The sequence below is a fragment of the Uloborus diversus genome, chromosome 1 (assembly GCF_026930045.1).
Source record: "Uloborus diversus isolate 005 chromosome 1, Udiv.v.3.1, whole genome shotgun sequence".
NCBI classification, from domain to species: domain Eukaryota; kingdom Metazoa; phylum Arthropoda; class Arachnida; order Araneae; family Uloboridae; genus Uloborus; species Uloborus diversus.
In genome coordinates, this window is record NC_072731.1 from 264813731 (window position 1) to 264831142 (window position 17412).

The 17412-nt window shown below is 33.5% G+C and overlaps 2 protein-coding genes across 2 annotated transcripts in view; one reads left to right on the top strand and one right to left on the bottom strand.

The window, feature by feature from the left end:
- LOC129227401 (potassium voltage-gated channel subfamily KQT member 1-like) overlaps nucleotides 1-13836 on the top strand; it is a 144403-nt gene extending 130567 nt beyond the window's left edge. The window contains exons 12-17 of the mRNA XM_054861955.1: nucleotides 944-1012; nucleotides 1118-1217; nucleotides 4460-4535; nucleotides 4737-4831; nucleotides 6674-6770; nucleotides 13329-13836. Coding sequence (XP_054717930.1) covers nucleotides 944-1012; nucleotides 1118-1217; nucleotides 4460-4535; nucleotides 4737-4831; nucleotides 6674-6770; nucleotides 13329-13421 — 530 coding nt within the window. The 3' untranslated portion in view covers nucleotides 13422-13836. The remainder of the gene's footprint in view (nucleotides 1-943; nucleotides 1013-1117; nucleotides 1218-4459; nucleotides 4536-4736; nucleotides 4832-6673; nucleotides 6771-13328) is intronic.
- A 1852-nt stretch (nucleotides 13837-15688) lies between these two features.
- Nucleotides 15689-17412, bottom strand: part of LOC129227410 (beta-parvin-like) — a 28579-nt gene continuing 26855 nt past the window's right edge. Inside the window, exon 11 of the mRNA XM_054861967.1 lies at nucleotides 15689-15957. Coding sequence (XP_054717942.1) covers nucleotides 15881-15957 — 77 coding nt within the window. The 3' untranslated portion in view covers nucleotides 15689-15880. The remainder of the gene's footprint in view (nucleotides 15958-17412) is intronic.

Here is a 17412-nt window from a genome sequence, read left to right on the forward strand (position 1 = left end):
TTTCATTAAAAAATAGTCTGAATTTTCTAATGCTTATTTCAAACTAGTTTTAAATCTTAAACAGAGCCTGCTTACTGAATGCCATAGTCTAATTATCCCGCTTTTTAGGGGGGGCCCTAAATGGCTAAAGTTGCTTCAGCCAACGGTTACGATTGTAAGATTTGACTACAGGGAGCCACCGAAAAGATGTTTGCCCTAGGGCCTCACGATAGCTTAATTGGGCCCTGATCGTAGGTGCCCTTTATTTGAATCAATTCATTACTTAAATATGTTTTTTCTCTCTCTCTCTCTCAATCATTTTAACCCTCAGAGACGGAATTTTTACTTCCTTTTACAAAAAAGGGAGTATTGTATTCGAGAAATTTTTCACTCAAACCGACCTTAATTTCCATTTTGCTCACCCCCGAATGAATGTCGAGGTTTTTTTTTCGACTCGACCACACGTGGATAAGTGCTAAAGAACGTATAGACACGCGAAATATCCGTTTTGACGATTCCAACGAGTAATTACAACGAGTTTTCTCGTGATGTCCGTATGTATGTGCATATGTATGTCGCATAAATCAAGAACGGTATGTCCTAGAAAGTTTAAATTTGGTACACATACTCCTGGTAGGGTCTAGTTGTGTACCTCTCATTTTGGTTGCATTCGAGTGTTTCTAAAGGGGGCTTTTACACCTTTTTGGGGAAAATTATTAATTTCGATGTAAACTCAAGTGGTGCTATCGCTTAGCGATATATCGCCAGTATTTTGGTCGCAAAGTTTTGTCGCCAACTTGACCATAAATTTGGAGGATTTTTTTTAAAAATCTGGTTTCAATTTTGCCACATTTCGTGATATTTAGAGCGTTAACTGTTGAATCACATTAAAATTGTAATAATGTCAGCTCGTTTTTCCTCAATCATTTAAGCCCTCTGAGATGGAATATTTTTAATGTTTCAGGCCTCCACCAATCTAGAAGTGTGCCAGACATGATGATTTCGCTGCATGATGACTTACTGAAGAAAGATGGTAATTTTATTTCAAACAGTTTTTTTCTTACTTAATGCAGCAAATATGATTTTATTTAGTGTTTAATTGTGTAAAAACTTTCACTGATGTCCAGTTTATCTTTAGGCTCGCCAAATTCAAAGCATCAGGCAATGTATCCTAATGATGAGTACCCTTCAGACAATGTGTTTGATGACGACCCTGCTGATCCAAGAAGTTTAACTCAGTAAGCCTACAAGCATAAGTCTTTTTAATATCAGTCTGTTTTTTGATTAAGTGTTCTAAAAATATTATCCAATTTAAGAAAAGTAATTTGCTACGACCCCCCTTCCCCTCACCATTACCTTTTCATCTGCTATTTTGAGAAATTCTAGAGTGTTTTTGGTTTGAACAATTTTTGCATCATAGCTTCAAGTATGCAATAACTAGTTTTCATTTCCGATGGAAATTTACCCTGCCGTTAACTTTTTTTCTTCCAAATGTGGAGGCACTTTTCCATTTCAACATTTGTCCTTTAAATACCATGAAATCAAAGCAGATTACGAAACCCAAAAATAGTCTGTAAGATGAACCAAAATTAGATTAATCGTGAAATCTAAATCAGCGCCAATAAATGCTTAAAAACTAAAGACTTATAAGTACTTTGACGCATGGGTTTTATCGCAGAAGATACGGTACAAATCTTCGTTCACTGAAATTTAAGATTTAAAAAAGGTGGGGGGGAGGGTTGTCCTCAACTAAGAAATAGTAGACATTCTCGAAAATGTTAGACGTACGTCGAAGCGTCGAATTGTTTCTGCTACCAGGATTAGTAGGTAAGTCGTCGTTGTCCCTAATACAGAACAATGAACTTGACCAATAAGAGGATGACGTAAGGTCGGCTAATTTTCTCTTATGCTATACCTACGATAAAGTGCTTAACGACCCATCATAGGAATTGGACGCATATTTAATGACCATGTACTCGATGAGCCTTTCTGTCTATGGCCTCGGGCATCAAACGCAGGATCCTTCGATCTGAAATCCGTTGTGCTAACTCCCCCCCCCCCCTCCAAATCCTTGCCGTTTCATTACGTAGAACTAATTATTTTGTCTAGAATAGGAGAAACGTAACGTTGCACCAACATAGTCTCGTCAAGTGTTCTTAATGTCGATATTTTTATTTTTGAGTCACTTTAAAGTAAAGCTGTTAAGACCATTTATTTTTATATTTTCCAAGTTTTAGTGAAATAATAATTTTAGTTACTAAACAATTAACTCGTTTCTTCATTATTCTTAAGACAGACAGCTCTTTATTAAAAAATAAATAAATAAAAAAAAAACAAGAATGTTAAAAAAGCACTAAGTGGTTTCAAACGGTCTATTTTTGTTTTTAAGACAGTTCATTATTTTTTAAAATTTCTGAAGTTGTTAAGAATATCATGTTATAAAAAATACAGTGTTTGATAATCTTTACAATATATTTCTATACTAAGGATACTTCTATATACGGATATAGAATACTTCTACTCTACGGATGCTGTTCGAGATTAGCTACATCGTTCTTTAGAAGGTTTTAAGATGTTTAAATAATTGAAGGAATGTTACATTTTTGTTTTACTTTCCCTTGTTTAGCTTAGTTTGTTTTACTGTGAAATTAAGATTTTGCCTGTTACATTGCTAAAGATTTAAAACTTGCATTCAGTTCAACGCAGAAAGCATATCTTTTTTTAAGGAAACTAAAATACTTGTTAGATAAAAGTTGACATTACAGGATTGTGTGTACTAGAGTACTATAAATGTGCAGTTGCCCAGTTTTAAGACCATGTGAAATTATTTTCAAACATTTGTCACTTCTTTTCAAGCTTTTCAAAAATGATAAGAATTTTTTCATATTATCTTTAACTATATAAATGAATGTACAGGCGTCCCTTGCGTAACATGGTACTTGTACAACACTGTTTTGATAATTCCGAGTACCAAATTTGCGATTATTATAACAGGGTTTTTGTACCGAATTTGCGATTATTATAACACAGTTTTTATATTACAATGTGCGAAACTTGAATTTAATGCTTCACAGTTTTGATATAACACGAAAGTTATGTATTAAAAAGATGGAATTTCATTTTTGTTTAATACCCTCTGTTAATGTTTGATTATAACTCCAATAGGTTTTTACTTCGTTTTTATGAAACTTGGTTTCGATATAACACGGTACAGATCCCTTGATTCACATTGTTTCTAAGTCTCTTATAACACGGTTGCGATACAACACGAAACACGGATTCGATACAACACGATACATATTGACATTATTTTTACTATGCGCATGATCATTTAGTGTAAAAAATAAGATAAGTTTTTTTTTTAAGTTTCATATAACACGGTTTCGATACTACACAGAACGAGTTAACCCTGTTATATGAGGGACGCCTGTATTACGAAGTTCATTTACATTACAGCGATTAAAACATATTAGTTCCAAAGAGCATTTTTTAAAGTACATTCAAAAAATTAAAAGATCTAACAGTGTTCCCCGAGTGTATCTGTTATTGAAAGATAATTTTTTTTAAATTGGTCGTTTCCAAAATCTCAAGTGTTTTTTTCTGAAAGAGCATGCTTAAAAACATAGGATCTGACCATTTTTTAAATAATTTTGCTTAAGTTTAATATTTAAAAAAAAAAAAAAATACTTTCACCGGTGCACTTTTATTATTTACGCGTCTGCCGACGACATCACAAATGATGAAATGCCATTCACTGTTGTCATGACGTTATTCTTGGCAGAAAATACATAACTGAAACATTAGCGGAATTCAAACAAAACTAACCTGAAAAGACGGTACCAGATAAGAATTGGTAAAATGCAAAATATTCGCTGTATTCACAAAAAACGCTCTTTTCATTGTCACTGATTGGTAACTCCTTCCAAAGCGAAACATCTGAAAACAATGGGGTCGTTCCCAAAATTTTAAAAGTATTTTTTCACGAAAGAGCGTGCTTAAAAACATATACGATCTGACCATTTTTTAAGTAATTTGTTTAAGTTTAATATTAAAAAAAAAAACTTTAATCGGCGCGCTTTCAATGTTTATGTTTCCGCCCATGACATCACAAATGAGGAAAAGCCATTCACTGTTGTCATTCACAAAGCAAAATATTTAATCCTCATCTTTACTCACGTGTATTGTCAACAATAGGGTTGATAGCAAGCGTAGAGCGCAATTATTTAATTCGCTTCTTGATTATAACGTGGAAACGTGATAGAAAGATGCGCCAAAGTACATCATTTGTGACGTCATAAAGACCACGCCTTGTTTGAAAAATCGGACACATTAAAAAATTAATTAAAAAATAACTGTTGGGGAAATAAAAGTATTTTCTGGGTCCATGTTTTTTTCCCCCTCTTATTCTGTCAATTTCAGTGACTAAAAGTAATACTTTTGACTGAATGAAACACTCCCATTTTTTTTTTTTTTTTTTCAGACTTTCTGAAGCACACAAAAATGCCATACGAGCTCTAAGAAAAATTAAATACTTCGTTGCCAAAAGAAAATTTCAGGTACGTTATTTTCAAATGGCATTTTCATAGAACTGACTTTTGACATCAATTTGATATATACTGTAAGCAATCTAAATTTTTTTTTATATGCATAAATTTGGAATACTGTAAGTAGTTAAAATCTTGTTCATTTCTTTATATTTGGTTTTCAAGACTTATGTTACATTTATAAGTTTGTAATTGTTTTCATTGTTTTAACAGCAAGCTCGTAAACCTTATGATGTTGGGGATGTTATAGAGCAGTATTCTCAAGGACAAATAAGCATGAATGTTAGACTAAAAGAACTTCATAGGAGGTAACGTTCTATATTTTTTTATTTAATGTATTACAATATTTAAAATTGCTGGAGTGAGATTACATCTCAATGCCTTTAAATTACAGTAAAAATATCACTTAAAAACAATAGGAAATTATGGTTTTTCTTGAGCACTTAATGGAAATTTTAGAAAAGATTTTTTAAAAAAATATTTACACTTTCCGTTTAGCATTTACTTAAAAACACAGAAAATAAAGGCTTTGTTTTCTCTCTTAAAATCAGATATTGCGTGTATTTTAAGTCAAAAGATGCTTTCAAAACTTCTGTTGTGTTATAACGTTGTTTTCAGTTTTGAAAATACAAAAATTAATCTTGTTGGTTGTGTCGTTTTTTTTTTTTATCATTATACTTCAAAATTTATCTCGACAATTCATGAAAAAACACATGCTCGTGCCAATACAGTAGCTAAAAAATGTTACTTTTAATAATATCCGACTTTAAAGAAACTATTTATGCTGTGTCTATAAATCTTCTATCGCACTCCAAAGAAAGAAAATCAAAATGTTGTTCAATTTTTCTTCTTGACGTATTTTTTTTTTTTCATTATTTCTTTTCCCTCAATATATATACCTGTATAAATATTTTTCATTAAATTAAAAAAAATATTAAGAAATTGATTTCTAGGATCAAGATAGTGTAGCCATTAAAGGAGGGCGCGGAGAGATAAATATTCAAACTTTTTCATTACCAAAAATTCACTTCATGAGGTACTAAATGTAGTTACTTTATTAGTAATTAAAACGTGTAGCTGTAAGAGTAGGCATCTCCAATTCCAATTTTTGCACAATGAGATATTTTTCGCCGTTTTTTCAGTACAACACTTAGGTAGGGCAACAACCCGAGATAGCCGGAGAGTTTCAAAATGGTTCAAACAAACCAAGAAAAGTTATTGTAATTCATATCGCTTTGTAGCTACTGGTATGTGAAATCTCCCTTAAAAATGCTTTTTTTAGAGATACCTACTTTTGCAGATATACGCTTTAATTTTTACTTTTACAAAAAAGGATGTATTGTATTCGCGAAAAAAATTTCATTCAAAAATCGGCCTTAATTTCCATTTTGCTCACCCCCGAATGAATGTTGAGTTTTTTTTTTTCGACCCGACCACACGTGGATTTATGCCCAGGAACGTACAGGCACCCGAAATATCCATTTTGACGATTCCCGATTTAATTGCAACGAGTTTTCTCGGGACGTCCGTATGTACGTATGTATCTCGCATAACTCAAAAACGGTATGTCTTAGAAAGGTGAAATTGGGTACATAGACTCTTGGGGTCTAGTTGTGCACCTTTCCTTTTGGTTGCATTCGGGTGTTTCTAAGAGTGTCTTTTACACCTTTTTGGGCGGAAATGATTGTTAATTTCAATGCTAACTCAAGTGGTGTTATAATTTGTCAAACACTTGACGACATATCGCCAAGGTTTTGGCTGCCTTGTTTTGTCGCCAACTTGGCGAAAAAATTGGCGATTTTTTTTTCTTTTTTTATTAATTTTTATGTCTGGTTTTAATTTGGCCAGTGTTGGTGATATTTAAAGAGTTAACCACTGAGTCACATTAAAATTGACAATAATGGGGAAATAAATCTGTGTAAAAAGTCTTTTTGCTTCAGTTCGCAAGAAACTAGGGGTGAGAATATTTAGTGTTTCCTTGCTTACTCCAAGGCGCTATTATCATTAAATTGGAGTAAAAGGAAGTCATGTGATGCACACACCAGCTCGTTAATTTTATAATTGGGTTTTTCATTTTAATGCCTTGAAGACAGTTGAATGTATGATTGTTAGTTGTGAAGTGTAAATAAGTGAATGTTTAATTTTTCCAGAATGGATCAGATGCTGGGTAAATCTGGAAGCCTGTTACTTGGAAGAAACGGGAAACCTACAACGATTGGAGAAAAGCTTCAGCAAATGGATCAGCAAGTAAGCTAATTTCGTCAAACTTTAAAAAGTTCAAAACATAGCTCTTCAACAAATAGAACTTGAATATCCATAATAGATGACCGCATAGGCGGCTGTTGCTCAAAACGGGGGGGGGGGGCAGAGCCCGATCATTCTGATATTGCACATGGGGCACATTTCCATTTCAGGGCCCCCTAGGACTCGATTAGGATTTTTGAAGACACAGTGCACGAAATTCATTTTGTGCCCTCCCCCCCCCCCCCATTCCCACTTATTCTATATAATGATGCTATAAAATATTTCGATGCTTGCGTAGCAACACAACCATGCTAAATTTGGTGGTATCTCATACATTTAAAAAGTAGAAGAGATATAGTGTATACGATAATTATATAAGATGTGGTTAAACTTTGCCCGTTGCAGTGAACCGTAAATATCAAAATTATCTATGATACAACTTTTAATAGTAAATACAGACTAAACTTGGAGTGGTTTTTGGTTTTTGCAAAGAGATCAAATTTTTAAGAGGAATTTTTATCAACAAATAAGATTATTTTCCTTGTCTAAGCATTTGCAAAAATATCAATTATATCATTATACTCTAGATTCTGAGTGAAATCATTAGTTATTTTTAATTAGCATGATAAATAAGGGAATTTTGGGACCCTCTGAAATCATAGAGGAGGGGCATGTGCCCCGTGTGCTCCTGTGGTAGTTAGGCTCTGCAGGGGGGGGGGGTGTCATAGGATGCGGGGAGGGGGGCAGGTTCAGGGCTTGATTACCCAAAAAGCTCTGGAAGCTTGAGCTTCCCCTCAGAATTAACAGGGGGGCCAGAGATGACTTAAAAATTTCAGTTTCTGCTTTTGAATGCATTTTTAGAAGCATTCAAATATTAAAACTCGCTAAATAAAAATTTTGGAAGAATTTTAAAAAGTTTGTAAAATATGTTTATAAAATGTGATAGAAAGATATTTTCATCTGTGGAACTTGCCAAGGGCGCCCATATAGGGAGGTAAGTGGGGGCTCTAGCCCCCTTCCCCCCTAGAAATTGGAACTTCCTTGCTTTTAGTACTTTTTTCTTTGCAAAAATGTAAAAACATTTCTTACCCAGCCGTTAATGAATAATTTATGAAAATTGTCAAACTTTAATAACCCGAATCTACTGAAATCAGTTTCAATGGGGAAAATATCCGTGCCCCCTCCCCTTAAAATTTTGCATATGATGGGCGCCTGTGGAACTTTCCCCAATGTGCTACAAAATACTTTTATTACACTTGATAAATTTTATGAAGGGGTAAATCTGAAACAACTAACTTCCCTGATCTTCTGCGAATGGGAGTATAAAAATGTGTTATATACAAAAGTTTAATGTGTCTTGGGAGGGGGGATAAAATTTAATTGAAAGTCTGCTTGGTCGTTTTTCGAAATAATACATATAACATTAGTGAGTTTTGTTTCAATGCGTGTAGAATTTTTAGAAAATATGTACAGAAAAAACAGGTGGGAGGGGCCTGAAATGAGACTTAGCTTCCCCTAACTTCAGAGCTTAATCAAGCCCTCGGTAGGTTAAGGGATTGCCGCTCCTGCAGCTAACTCTTTCTCAGAAAACTGGACAGTTGAATTTTAACATCATTATTGATTAACTAAAAGGTCGTTTGGTTCGCCTGTATATTAACAAATACTGGATGATGAATTTCTCTCCAATTTGCTATGATAAATGACTCGTCCATGTTACGGTTCCATTTTTTGTTGATTTCGTAATTTACTCTTCCACGTCGTAATAATTTCCTCGGAAATTTTTTTCTTAAAATTGGAATAGAAAAAGAACAAAATCTAATTATCTAAATCGCTTCGAGGTGCACACTCCCATGCTACAAACTTACTTCGTGCCAAATATCATGAAAATCGGCCGAACGGTCTAGGCGCTATGCGCGTCACAGATATCCTGACAGAGATCCGGACATAGATCCAGACAGAGAGACTTTCAGCTTTATTATTAGTAAAGATGTCCTTCTCTAGAAAATTCGGGATAGATAGCCACACAGACTGCCTTCTTTCAATTGAAAGCTAAAATTTAATTTTTATCAAATAATAACACAGGAAAGTAAACACTTATTACGTCAATTTTTCTTTCTTTAAACATGTTATTCGATCAAATTTACCATTTTTCACGCCACCGCTAATTTTGATAACTTACAAAAGTCAAGGGGCTTTGCCCCTCCACTTTTCTAAGTGAGGGGGTCGTTGCCCACCTTGAACTTCTACATGAGAAGTCTATGGAAGACCAAGAAGCAGACTAGGTATTAATTTTCAGGACACACACCCAACAATGAATTTAAAGATGCATGAGGGTCGGAACCATTCTCCAGCTTCTCAATTAGCTATCCACGGAGACAAATTCCAAACTTTAACTTAAAACTGGCACACATTAAATTCTCATTGGTGTGATCAAAAATGTCTTCCAGTAAATCAATATATATGACAGGGGTGATTGTGTTCCGGTATTTTACCGAATTTCCGGTATTTTCGGACGTATTTCCGGTTATTTTTATGTCTGAAAATACCGGAATTATGTGTTTTTTTTTGTTATGCTTTTATCTCCCTACCTCTGCAATCTTTTTAAATAATATAATACTCATCAAATATACCTGCAAGAGCCTTAAGATGGACACCTATCCCTTAAGATGGACAAATGGCAAGATAATTTGTAGAACACCAGCTCAAAAGTAACTTTGTAACCCATTAAAAATTTAACCAAATGTACACACAATATTTTGACTCAGAACTATTTAATACTATGGCAAAGGTGCACTTAAGTAATAGGGGCCAAAGATTACCCCCCCCCCCGTTCTCGCTTTAAAACTTTCAGGTATTTTTTGAACTCACAATCCCCCGTCCCCTTCTGTCACCTCATCTTAACCCCTCTCCTTATAATGGTATATTACATAAAAATATTATATTATTTTAATTAAAATTTGTGTTCCAGATTTTGTTAAACCCTTTCTTTCCCTTGTCACAAACTCATTGTTTCATAGACTCCCCTCCTTTATTTAAAGCGTGTTATTTGTCGATATCCCACAGGTAAATAATTTTTCCAAAAGTTTTTTTTTTTTTACAAATTTAGTAAAATTCTTTTAGTAATTAAAAGTAAAAGGCATTTTCACTTTGTTTTCAACATTGACACACTCAAGATCGTTTGATCGTTGAACTTCGGTGTGTCACTTTTCTTATGTAATGAAATAATTCTTATATTAAGTAAATTAATGAATGCTTTAACAAAATATTTTATTTTAAAAAAAATGCATTTTTTTTAAATTTACATTTCTATGCGAAACTCCCCCCCCCCCTCAATGTCGAGCCGATGGCACAGGCGTACCGTGCCTAGGCCATAAGCAGCTTCTCGGTATACTCTTATGGAATTGTCTTCCAATGAAGAATTACACTGCATTCATAATATAGCAAAGACAGGCTGTTTCCCCAGCATTGTCACTGCACTAGCAGAGAAACTCCTTTTACAGATTTTTTTTTTTTTTTTAACCGAGCCGATTGGCCCGGTTCTCCACAGATTTAAAATGCAACATATTAATCCAAAGAAGAGCTTAAAGAAATAATACTTGAAGAATTAAAAATCCAAACTTTGTTAGAAGTAAAATATTAAAAACACCAGGGCTGTATTACTTCAAACTTTATAATTACATGGTAATTAATAATCTATTGAATTACAAAAAAAAAAAAAATAGATTCGCTATGACAATGAAAAATAATGACTTGATAATATCTACTCACATTCAATAATCTTCAAAGATTGGTATGGGAGAAACCCCGAATCTTCATTTTCTTGTACAACCTTCATGCTTGGCTTGTGTTGTCTTCAGCTCTTTTGCCTACTAACTCGCTTGCTAAACTCAGTTATAATGTCTTTTTATCTTCATTTGGTATAGGGGCAGGAGGTTGCACCTTGAGACAAACCAATACTGATCAGTCCAGTCTCACCTTTATTTTTATAACAAAGATTTCAAATTCAAACATATCATGTTCCATCTCTGCCAAATTTAAATCCATTTTTTTTTAATTTTTGAAAAATCCAGGCACGATCTGTCACTCCCGACTGTTTTAGTAATGCACCTGGCCAATTGAAACTGGTTTTCAGCCTTTTCGCTACTGGGGCCCACTTAGTACAATTCCTTTGGAACACATACTGCAGAACTTTCACAACAATAATATTAAGTGAAATGAGATGAATCCAAAAAAGTTTTCTCTGCGAAAGATAATTACTACTATAACTAGTATGTTGTGGCCATCACGAAACTTTCTTCTATGTTTTTCTTATAATTCTGATCCCTCCCCATGCTTGACGAGGAAGCAATATTCCCAACAAAATCAGACGCCAAAACTTGACCTTCCCAATTCCCGATTTATTTTAAAAGCAAAGAATGAAAATTGAATATAACGTTAAAAGCCTTGCTTGAAATAATTAAGACAGTTATTCGTTAATAAACACAAGATGTCAACAGTTAAAATATTTAAATCATTGAGATAACATTTCCCATACAATTAAAATCACGAGAAATACGCAGACGACAGCCGGTTACGATTTATCTTTCTTATTGTTGCATTAATAAAGCTATTTTATTCACAAAAAACTTTGCCCCCCCCCCCCCCCCCATGGAGCGATTGGCGCAAAAATCGAACCAACGCCTGTTTACATATGGATTCACATTTATTCCAAATTTTATCATAGGCGGATTTAGGACTGAGTTCCTGGGGGGGGGGCAGGATTTTTTTTTTTGGAGCAACATTTTTAATTGCTCTCCCCCCTCCCATGTTTTTGTCTGTTTTCTGTGATGCGCATGGCCATTCTTTACTTTTTATGTGTCATTTTCATTACTGTGTGTAATCATGCTGTCCTTTTTAAATTGACCTTAAAAGAGAGGGGGCTAGTACTAAGAGTAACGCAGTGCTCCCTTTTAAGTGGAATATAGAATATCTCCAGTTTTAGGGGGCCCGGGGGTTACTCCCCCGGAGGAAAGTATCTAAAATGGATATAAAATTCTGCATTTTGAAGTCTTTTAAGGGTTAATTGGAAATAATAGGCAAATAATTTTTTTTTAAAGTTTTTCCGCTTTAAAAGTGCTTTGTGATGCAAGTTAATACTTTAAAAGAAATGGTGCACAGATTTAGAGAATAGGTATCAAGAGAGTAACATACTACCCATTTGAACAATTCTTAATTTATACACTTGATAAGAAATAAAATTGAAGCACACTTTGCTTAGGAGTTTCAAAGACTTGTCTAATTATTTTCAAGGTTTGGTTGGTTAGATTGGGTTTTTGGTTCAAGAGCCCTTGTAGGCTATACTGTGCCAATTCTTTTCAGGGATTTTAGAACTTATCAATAACTTGCACTTTCCAGTCTCTGAAATTGAATAGTAGATTATACACTTGTACAGTATTGTTCAAACTTTGTAAGAAACGGCTATTTTAAGTTTAAAAGAAAAATAAACTTTAATTTCCTATTCAAAAAAGAAAAAATCATGATTTTTTTTTTGTTATAAGATTTTGGAAGATAAGTTGTTACTATATAAACTCCTCCCAAAACTGGGGGTCATGGTCCCCTTTGCCCCCCCCCTATAAATCCACCCATGCTCTTCTGAACTATTCAAAAACGAAAAAATAATGATTTTTTTTTTAATTTTTGGAAGATGTGTTGTTACTACATAGTCCTCCCAAAACTGGGGGGGGGCATTGCCCCCCTCTGACCCCCCATAAATCCGCCCATGAATTTTATCCAGAACGTAGCATTACTTCTTGAGATATGGCACTCACAATGAAAAAAAAAAACGTTCGATTGCGCCACCCCCTTTTCAGCTGTTGACGCCAAAATAGAATCGGATCTTATACCTTCTAGGGGTTACTTGTCGATAAATTTTTGCTTGATTCCGTTCATTATTTCTTGAGATACAGCAGTAACAACTGACGACAAAAAACGTTCTATAGCTCAATCCTCGTTTGAGCTATTGACACCAAAATTGAATCAGCACCTGTACCTGTTAGGGGCAACATATGGACCAAATTGTGTTCTATTCCGTCTGTTACTTCTTGGGAAATAGCAGGCATGCATAACTCAAGAAGCATCCCATTGCTCCACCCCCCTTGAGGAATTCGCGCCAAAACCCAATGGGCACAAGTTTACATAGGAGCACATGTGTGTACCGAATTTCGTTCGATTTCATGTGGTAGTTTTTGCTTTAGAGCGGCCACAAAAAAAACCGGTCACACGGAGACACACACAGAGACAGACATTTTCCAAAAATTATCAAAATGGACTTGGAACAACTCAAAACGTTAGAATCCGTTAAAATTCGAAAATTTGCATGAATCCAATAGTTCTACATATTAGATATAGAAGAAAGTAAAAATGATATAATGCTGTATATGATAATTCTGCATGCGAACCACGTGAATAACGCTCAAGGGTCATTGTTAAGAATCGCTGAATTGGGGCATTGTCAAAAGATAAGATCAAATAAACGCTTTTATGATGTGTATAATCTAGTAACTGCATTTTTGTTTTATTTAGATGCAAAACATGGACAGAAAAATGGATAGCATCAATATTGCTGTGCACACTATTGCAAGAGAGCTTCAGACCATATTGAAAACTGAAAAATAACCTAATGCTTCCAGTACAAGAAGTACAGTAACCTGTTTTCAGTATTATAATAACAATGCTGATCTGGATACTTGGAGTACCAATACTGTTTTACTTCCACCACTTCTAAAATTTCTAACATTTTACAATTTTTCTAGAAATTGGACTTTTAATGTGATTTTTAATCTTGATCAATATACTGTAACAAATAATGTTTAACGTCACGTGTTAACATTTCATGTTTAGAATTTGAAATTCTGAATGTTTCGCATGTTTTATAGCTGTGATAACCAATTTTGCCATACATCATTTTGTACTTGTACAGTTATGTTTCGAATTTGTGATTTGTCAAAATGTTATAGTTTATGTATTATTGTGTATGTCTTTTTACGACATTTATTTGAAGAACATAGTTGTATATATGTAAGTTTAAGAATATTCCATTAAATGTGATTTATTTATAGTTGTTGAATATTTGATTTAAAACTACAACAGATTGTGTAGTTAAAAAAAATAAAACTATTTTTTAACTAACGTAGGATGTTGAAAAATACATTTAATGATATATATTTTTTATTTAAGCACGGTGGCAAAGAAACTAGAGCGTAATATTTTAAATATTTTCACTGAACTCAAAATGAAAATTCATTATTTCATTTCTATACAAATTTGAAGATAAAAAAAGCAATATGTCCTCACAAGTCTAATAGCCATCTATCTTAGACAGTTTAAAAATTAAAAAGTCGCATGTTTTTACGCGTTTTCAAAAGCTTTTTTTCTTTAAATCATTTAAATAGTAGGGTAGAGCTTAAAAGTTGTGAAAAAAAAGAATTTTATGATTTTTGAATTCCTCACCGTATGATTTTGTTTGGTTTGCAAAAGTTGTGGTGCACAAGTTCTTTTTTTTTTCCCATTAAAAAAAAATAAAATTTTTGAAAAAGGAATTAAAGAAAAAGGAGAAGCTTCTCTAAAGAAGATCTTAAATAACACATGTCGGATCACAACGCTCCAATGTTCAATGGGGTCGTTTCCAAAATTTTAAGTTTTTTTCTGAGAGAGCATGTTTAAAAACATAGCATCTGACCATTTTTTAAATAAAATGTTTAAGGTTAATATTTTTAAAAAAAAATACTTGCATCGGAGCGCTTTCATTGTTTACGACTTCTACCGATGACATCATAAAGGATGAAGTGCCATTCAGTGTTGCCATTCACAGTGCAAAATATTTATTTCGTATCTTTATTCACTTTTTTTTGGCAACGATATGGTTGGTAGAAAACGTAGAGCGCAATATTTAATTGGTTGCTTGATTATCATAACGTGGAAACGTAGTAGAAAGATGCGGCAAAGTGCATCATTTGTGACGTCATTAAGACCACGCCTTGTTGGAAAAAACGGACATTTTAAAAAATTAAAAAAACTGTTGGGAAAATAAAAGTATTTTATCGGACCATATTATTTTTTTTGCTCATTCGGTCCATTTCAATGACTAAAAGTAATACTTTTTTGACTGAAGGAAACAACCCCATTGGAAAAAAAAATCTATCTATCTATCTATCTATCTATCTATCTATCTATCTATCTATCTATCTATCTATCTATCTATCTATCTATCTATCTATCTATCTATCTATCTATCTATCTATCTATCTATCTATCTATCTATCTATCTATCTATCTATCTATCTATCTATCTATCTATCTATCTATCTATCTATCTATCTATCTATCTATCTATCTATCTATCTATCTATCTATCTATCTATCTATCTATCTATCTATCTATCTATCTATCTATCTATCTATCTATCTATCTATCTATCTATCTATCTATCTATCTATCTATCTATCTATCTATCTATCTATCTATCTATCTATCTATCTATCTATCTATCTATCTATCTATCTATCTATCTATCTATCTATCTATCTATCTATCTATCTATCTATCTATCTATCTATCTATCTATCTATCTATCTATCTATCTATCTATCTATCTATCTATCTATCTATCTATCTATCTATCTATCTATCTATCTATCTATCTATCTATCTATCTATCTATCTATCTATCTATCTATCTATCTATCTATCTATCTATCTATCTATCTATCTATCTATCTATCTATCTATCTATCTATCTATCTATCTATCTATCTATCTATCTATCTATCTATCTATCTATCTATCTATCTATCTATCTATCTATCTATCTATCTGAAATCGTCAAGTAATAAAAAGTTCCGCATTAGGACCTAGAAATTATATGATCTGGAAAATATTTTACTCAGATTAAAAATATTTATTTTTCTCCATTAAAATAAAATGAGCATTATTTACAACATGGCACAACAAAGACAAACGTTAACAGTGTTAAAATAGATTACAAATAACATTGATAAAATGTTAAGTTCATAAGAAATATTTAGTTCTTTAAAGGCATCCACTCGGCTAAACTCTGCTTCCACAAACGAACACATCAGTTCAGGTTCTTGTACTTGGTAAATAAATTATACAGCACCCTCAGAGTTGATTTCAGATCATTATTCACGATATCTAAAATTAAGAAACTCAGAATTAATGTTTGAAAAGTATTGCAATGAGATTAACAGTACTGAGGGTTAAATATACAGTGTGTCTAAAAAGTCCTTGACACATTTAAAAAATTCATAGAAAACCAACAAATTGTCATATGAACTTGCGGTTTGCACCATAATACTTCACAAGTTCAAGAGTTTTTTATGACATCAAAAAAAATAATAATAATTTGAATTTTGTCATCTTGAATTCAAATTATGTTTTTCTCAATCACGAGTGTGTGTGTATATGTAGGGGTTTGTGTGTAGGGGTATATGTGTATGTGTGTAGGCATGTGTGTTTGTGTGTGTGCAGGCATGACTGTGTGGGTAGTTGTGTGTATGTGTGTGGGGGGGTATGTGTGTGTATGCATATGTGTTTGTGTCTGTGTGCGCATGAGTGTGCGGGTAGTTGTGTGTATGTGAGTGTGTAGATGTGTGTGTATGTGTGTAGGTGTATGTATGTATATGTGTGTAGAAGCGTGTATGTGTAGGTGTATTTTTGTGTATGTGTGTAGATGTATGTATATGTGTGTAGTTGTGTATGTATGCACGTGTGTGTAGGACATGGATGCAACATGGAGACGGCTTTCGCTAGAGGAGCAGCATCATGAGGAGCCAGTCGACGGTGATGCTGCAGAGGGTGCTGGCGGGAAAATAAAATCATAAGAATGCCAAAAACAGTCAAGTGAGAACAATAAGCAATCGTGATTGCTCAAAAAAAAAAAAAAAAAATGAAAAGGAAGAAAAAAAGAAGAAAAAAGGCATTTTGCAGCCAGGGTGTCAGTATATGCTATGCTTGTAATTCTTTGTTTAGTAATTTTCATTCCTTTTTGCGTTTTCCCATGTCAACAAAACAATTTAAAAGTAACTTTTAAATCGTTTTGTTAAACGAAGAATTACAAGCACAGCATATACTGACACCCTGGCTGCAAAATGCCTTTTTCCTTCTTTTTTTCTCCTTTCTTTTTTTTTTTTTTTATTTTGATGTCATAAAAACTCTTGAACCTGTGAAGTAAAGGGTGTCTCAAAATTAACGCAAGATTTGAATTTGCCGCCATTTTTGCAATAAATTGTGGGCAATCTTGAAAAAAGAACAATTTGACAGCTGAGGGTCTAGGGTTATTACAAATGGAGCGTTTTCAATTCTATAATGCGTTTTCATTATCGAACAATTATTTGAAAAATAATGAAAGTTTGGGCGGGTCAAGCGGTTTACTGTTATTGGCGCTCAATATCGCAATTAAGTAATGCGCAGGTGGTTGTGGGATTGCTGACATAGACTTCTCCCTATGGGGTTATTTGAAGTCAAATGTCTAATGATGTAAAATCACACGATCTAGGGTACAATTCATATCACCGAAACGAGAGAGTACACGAACAGGAAATTCCTCATGCAGTGATTGAATTGTTTCGCTGGCTGTATAATAGCATA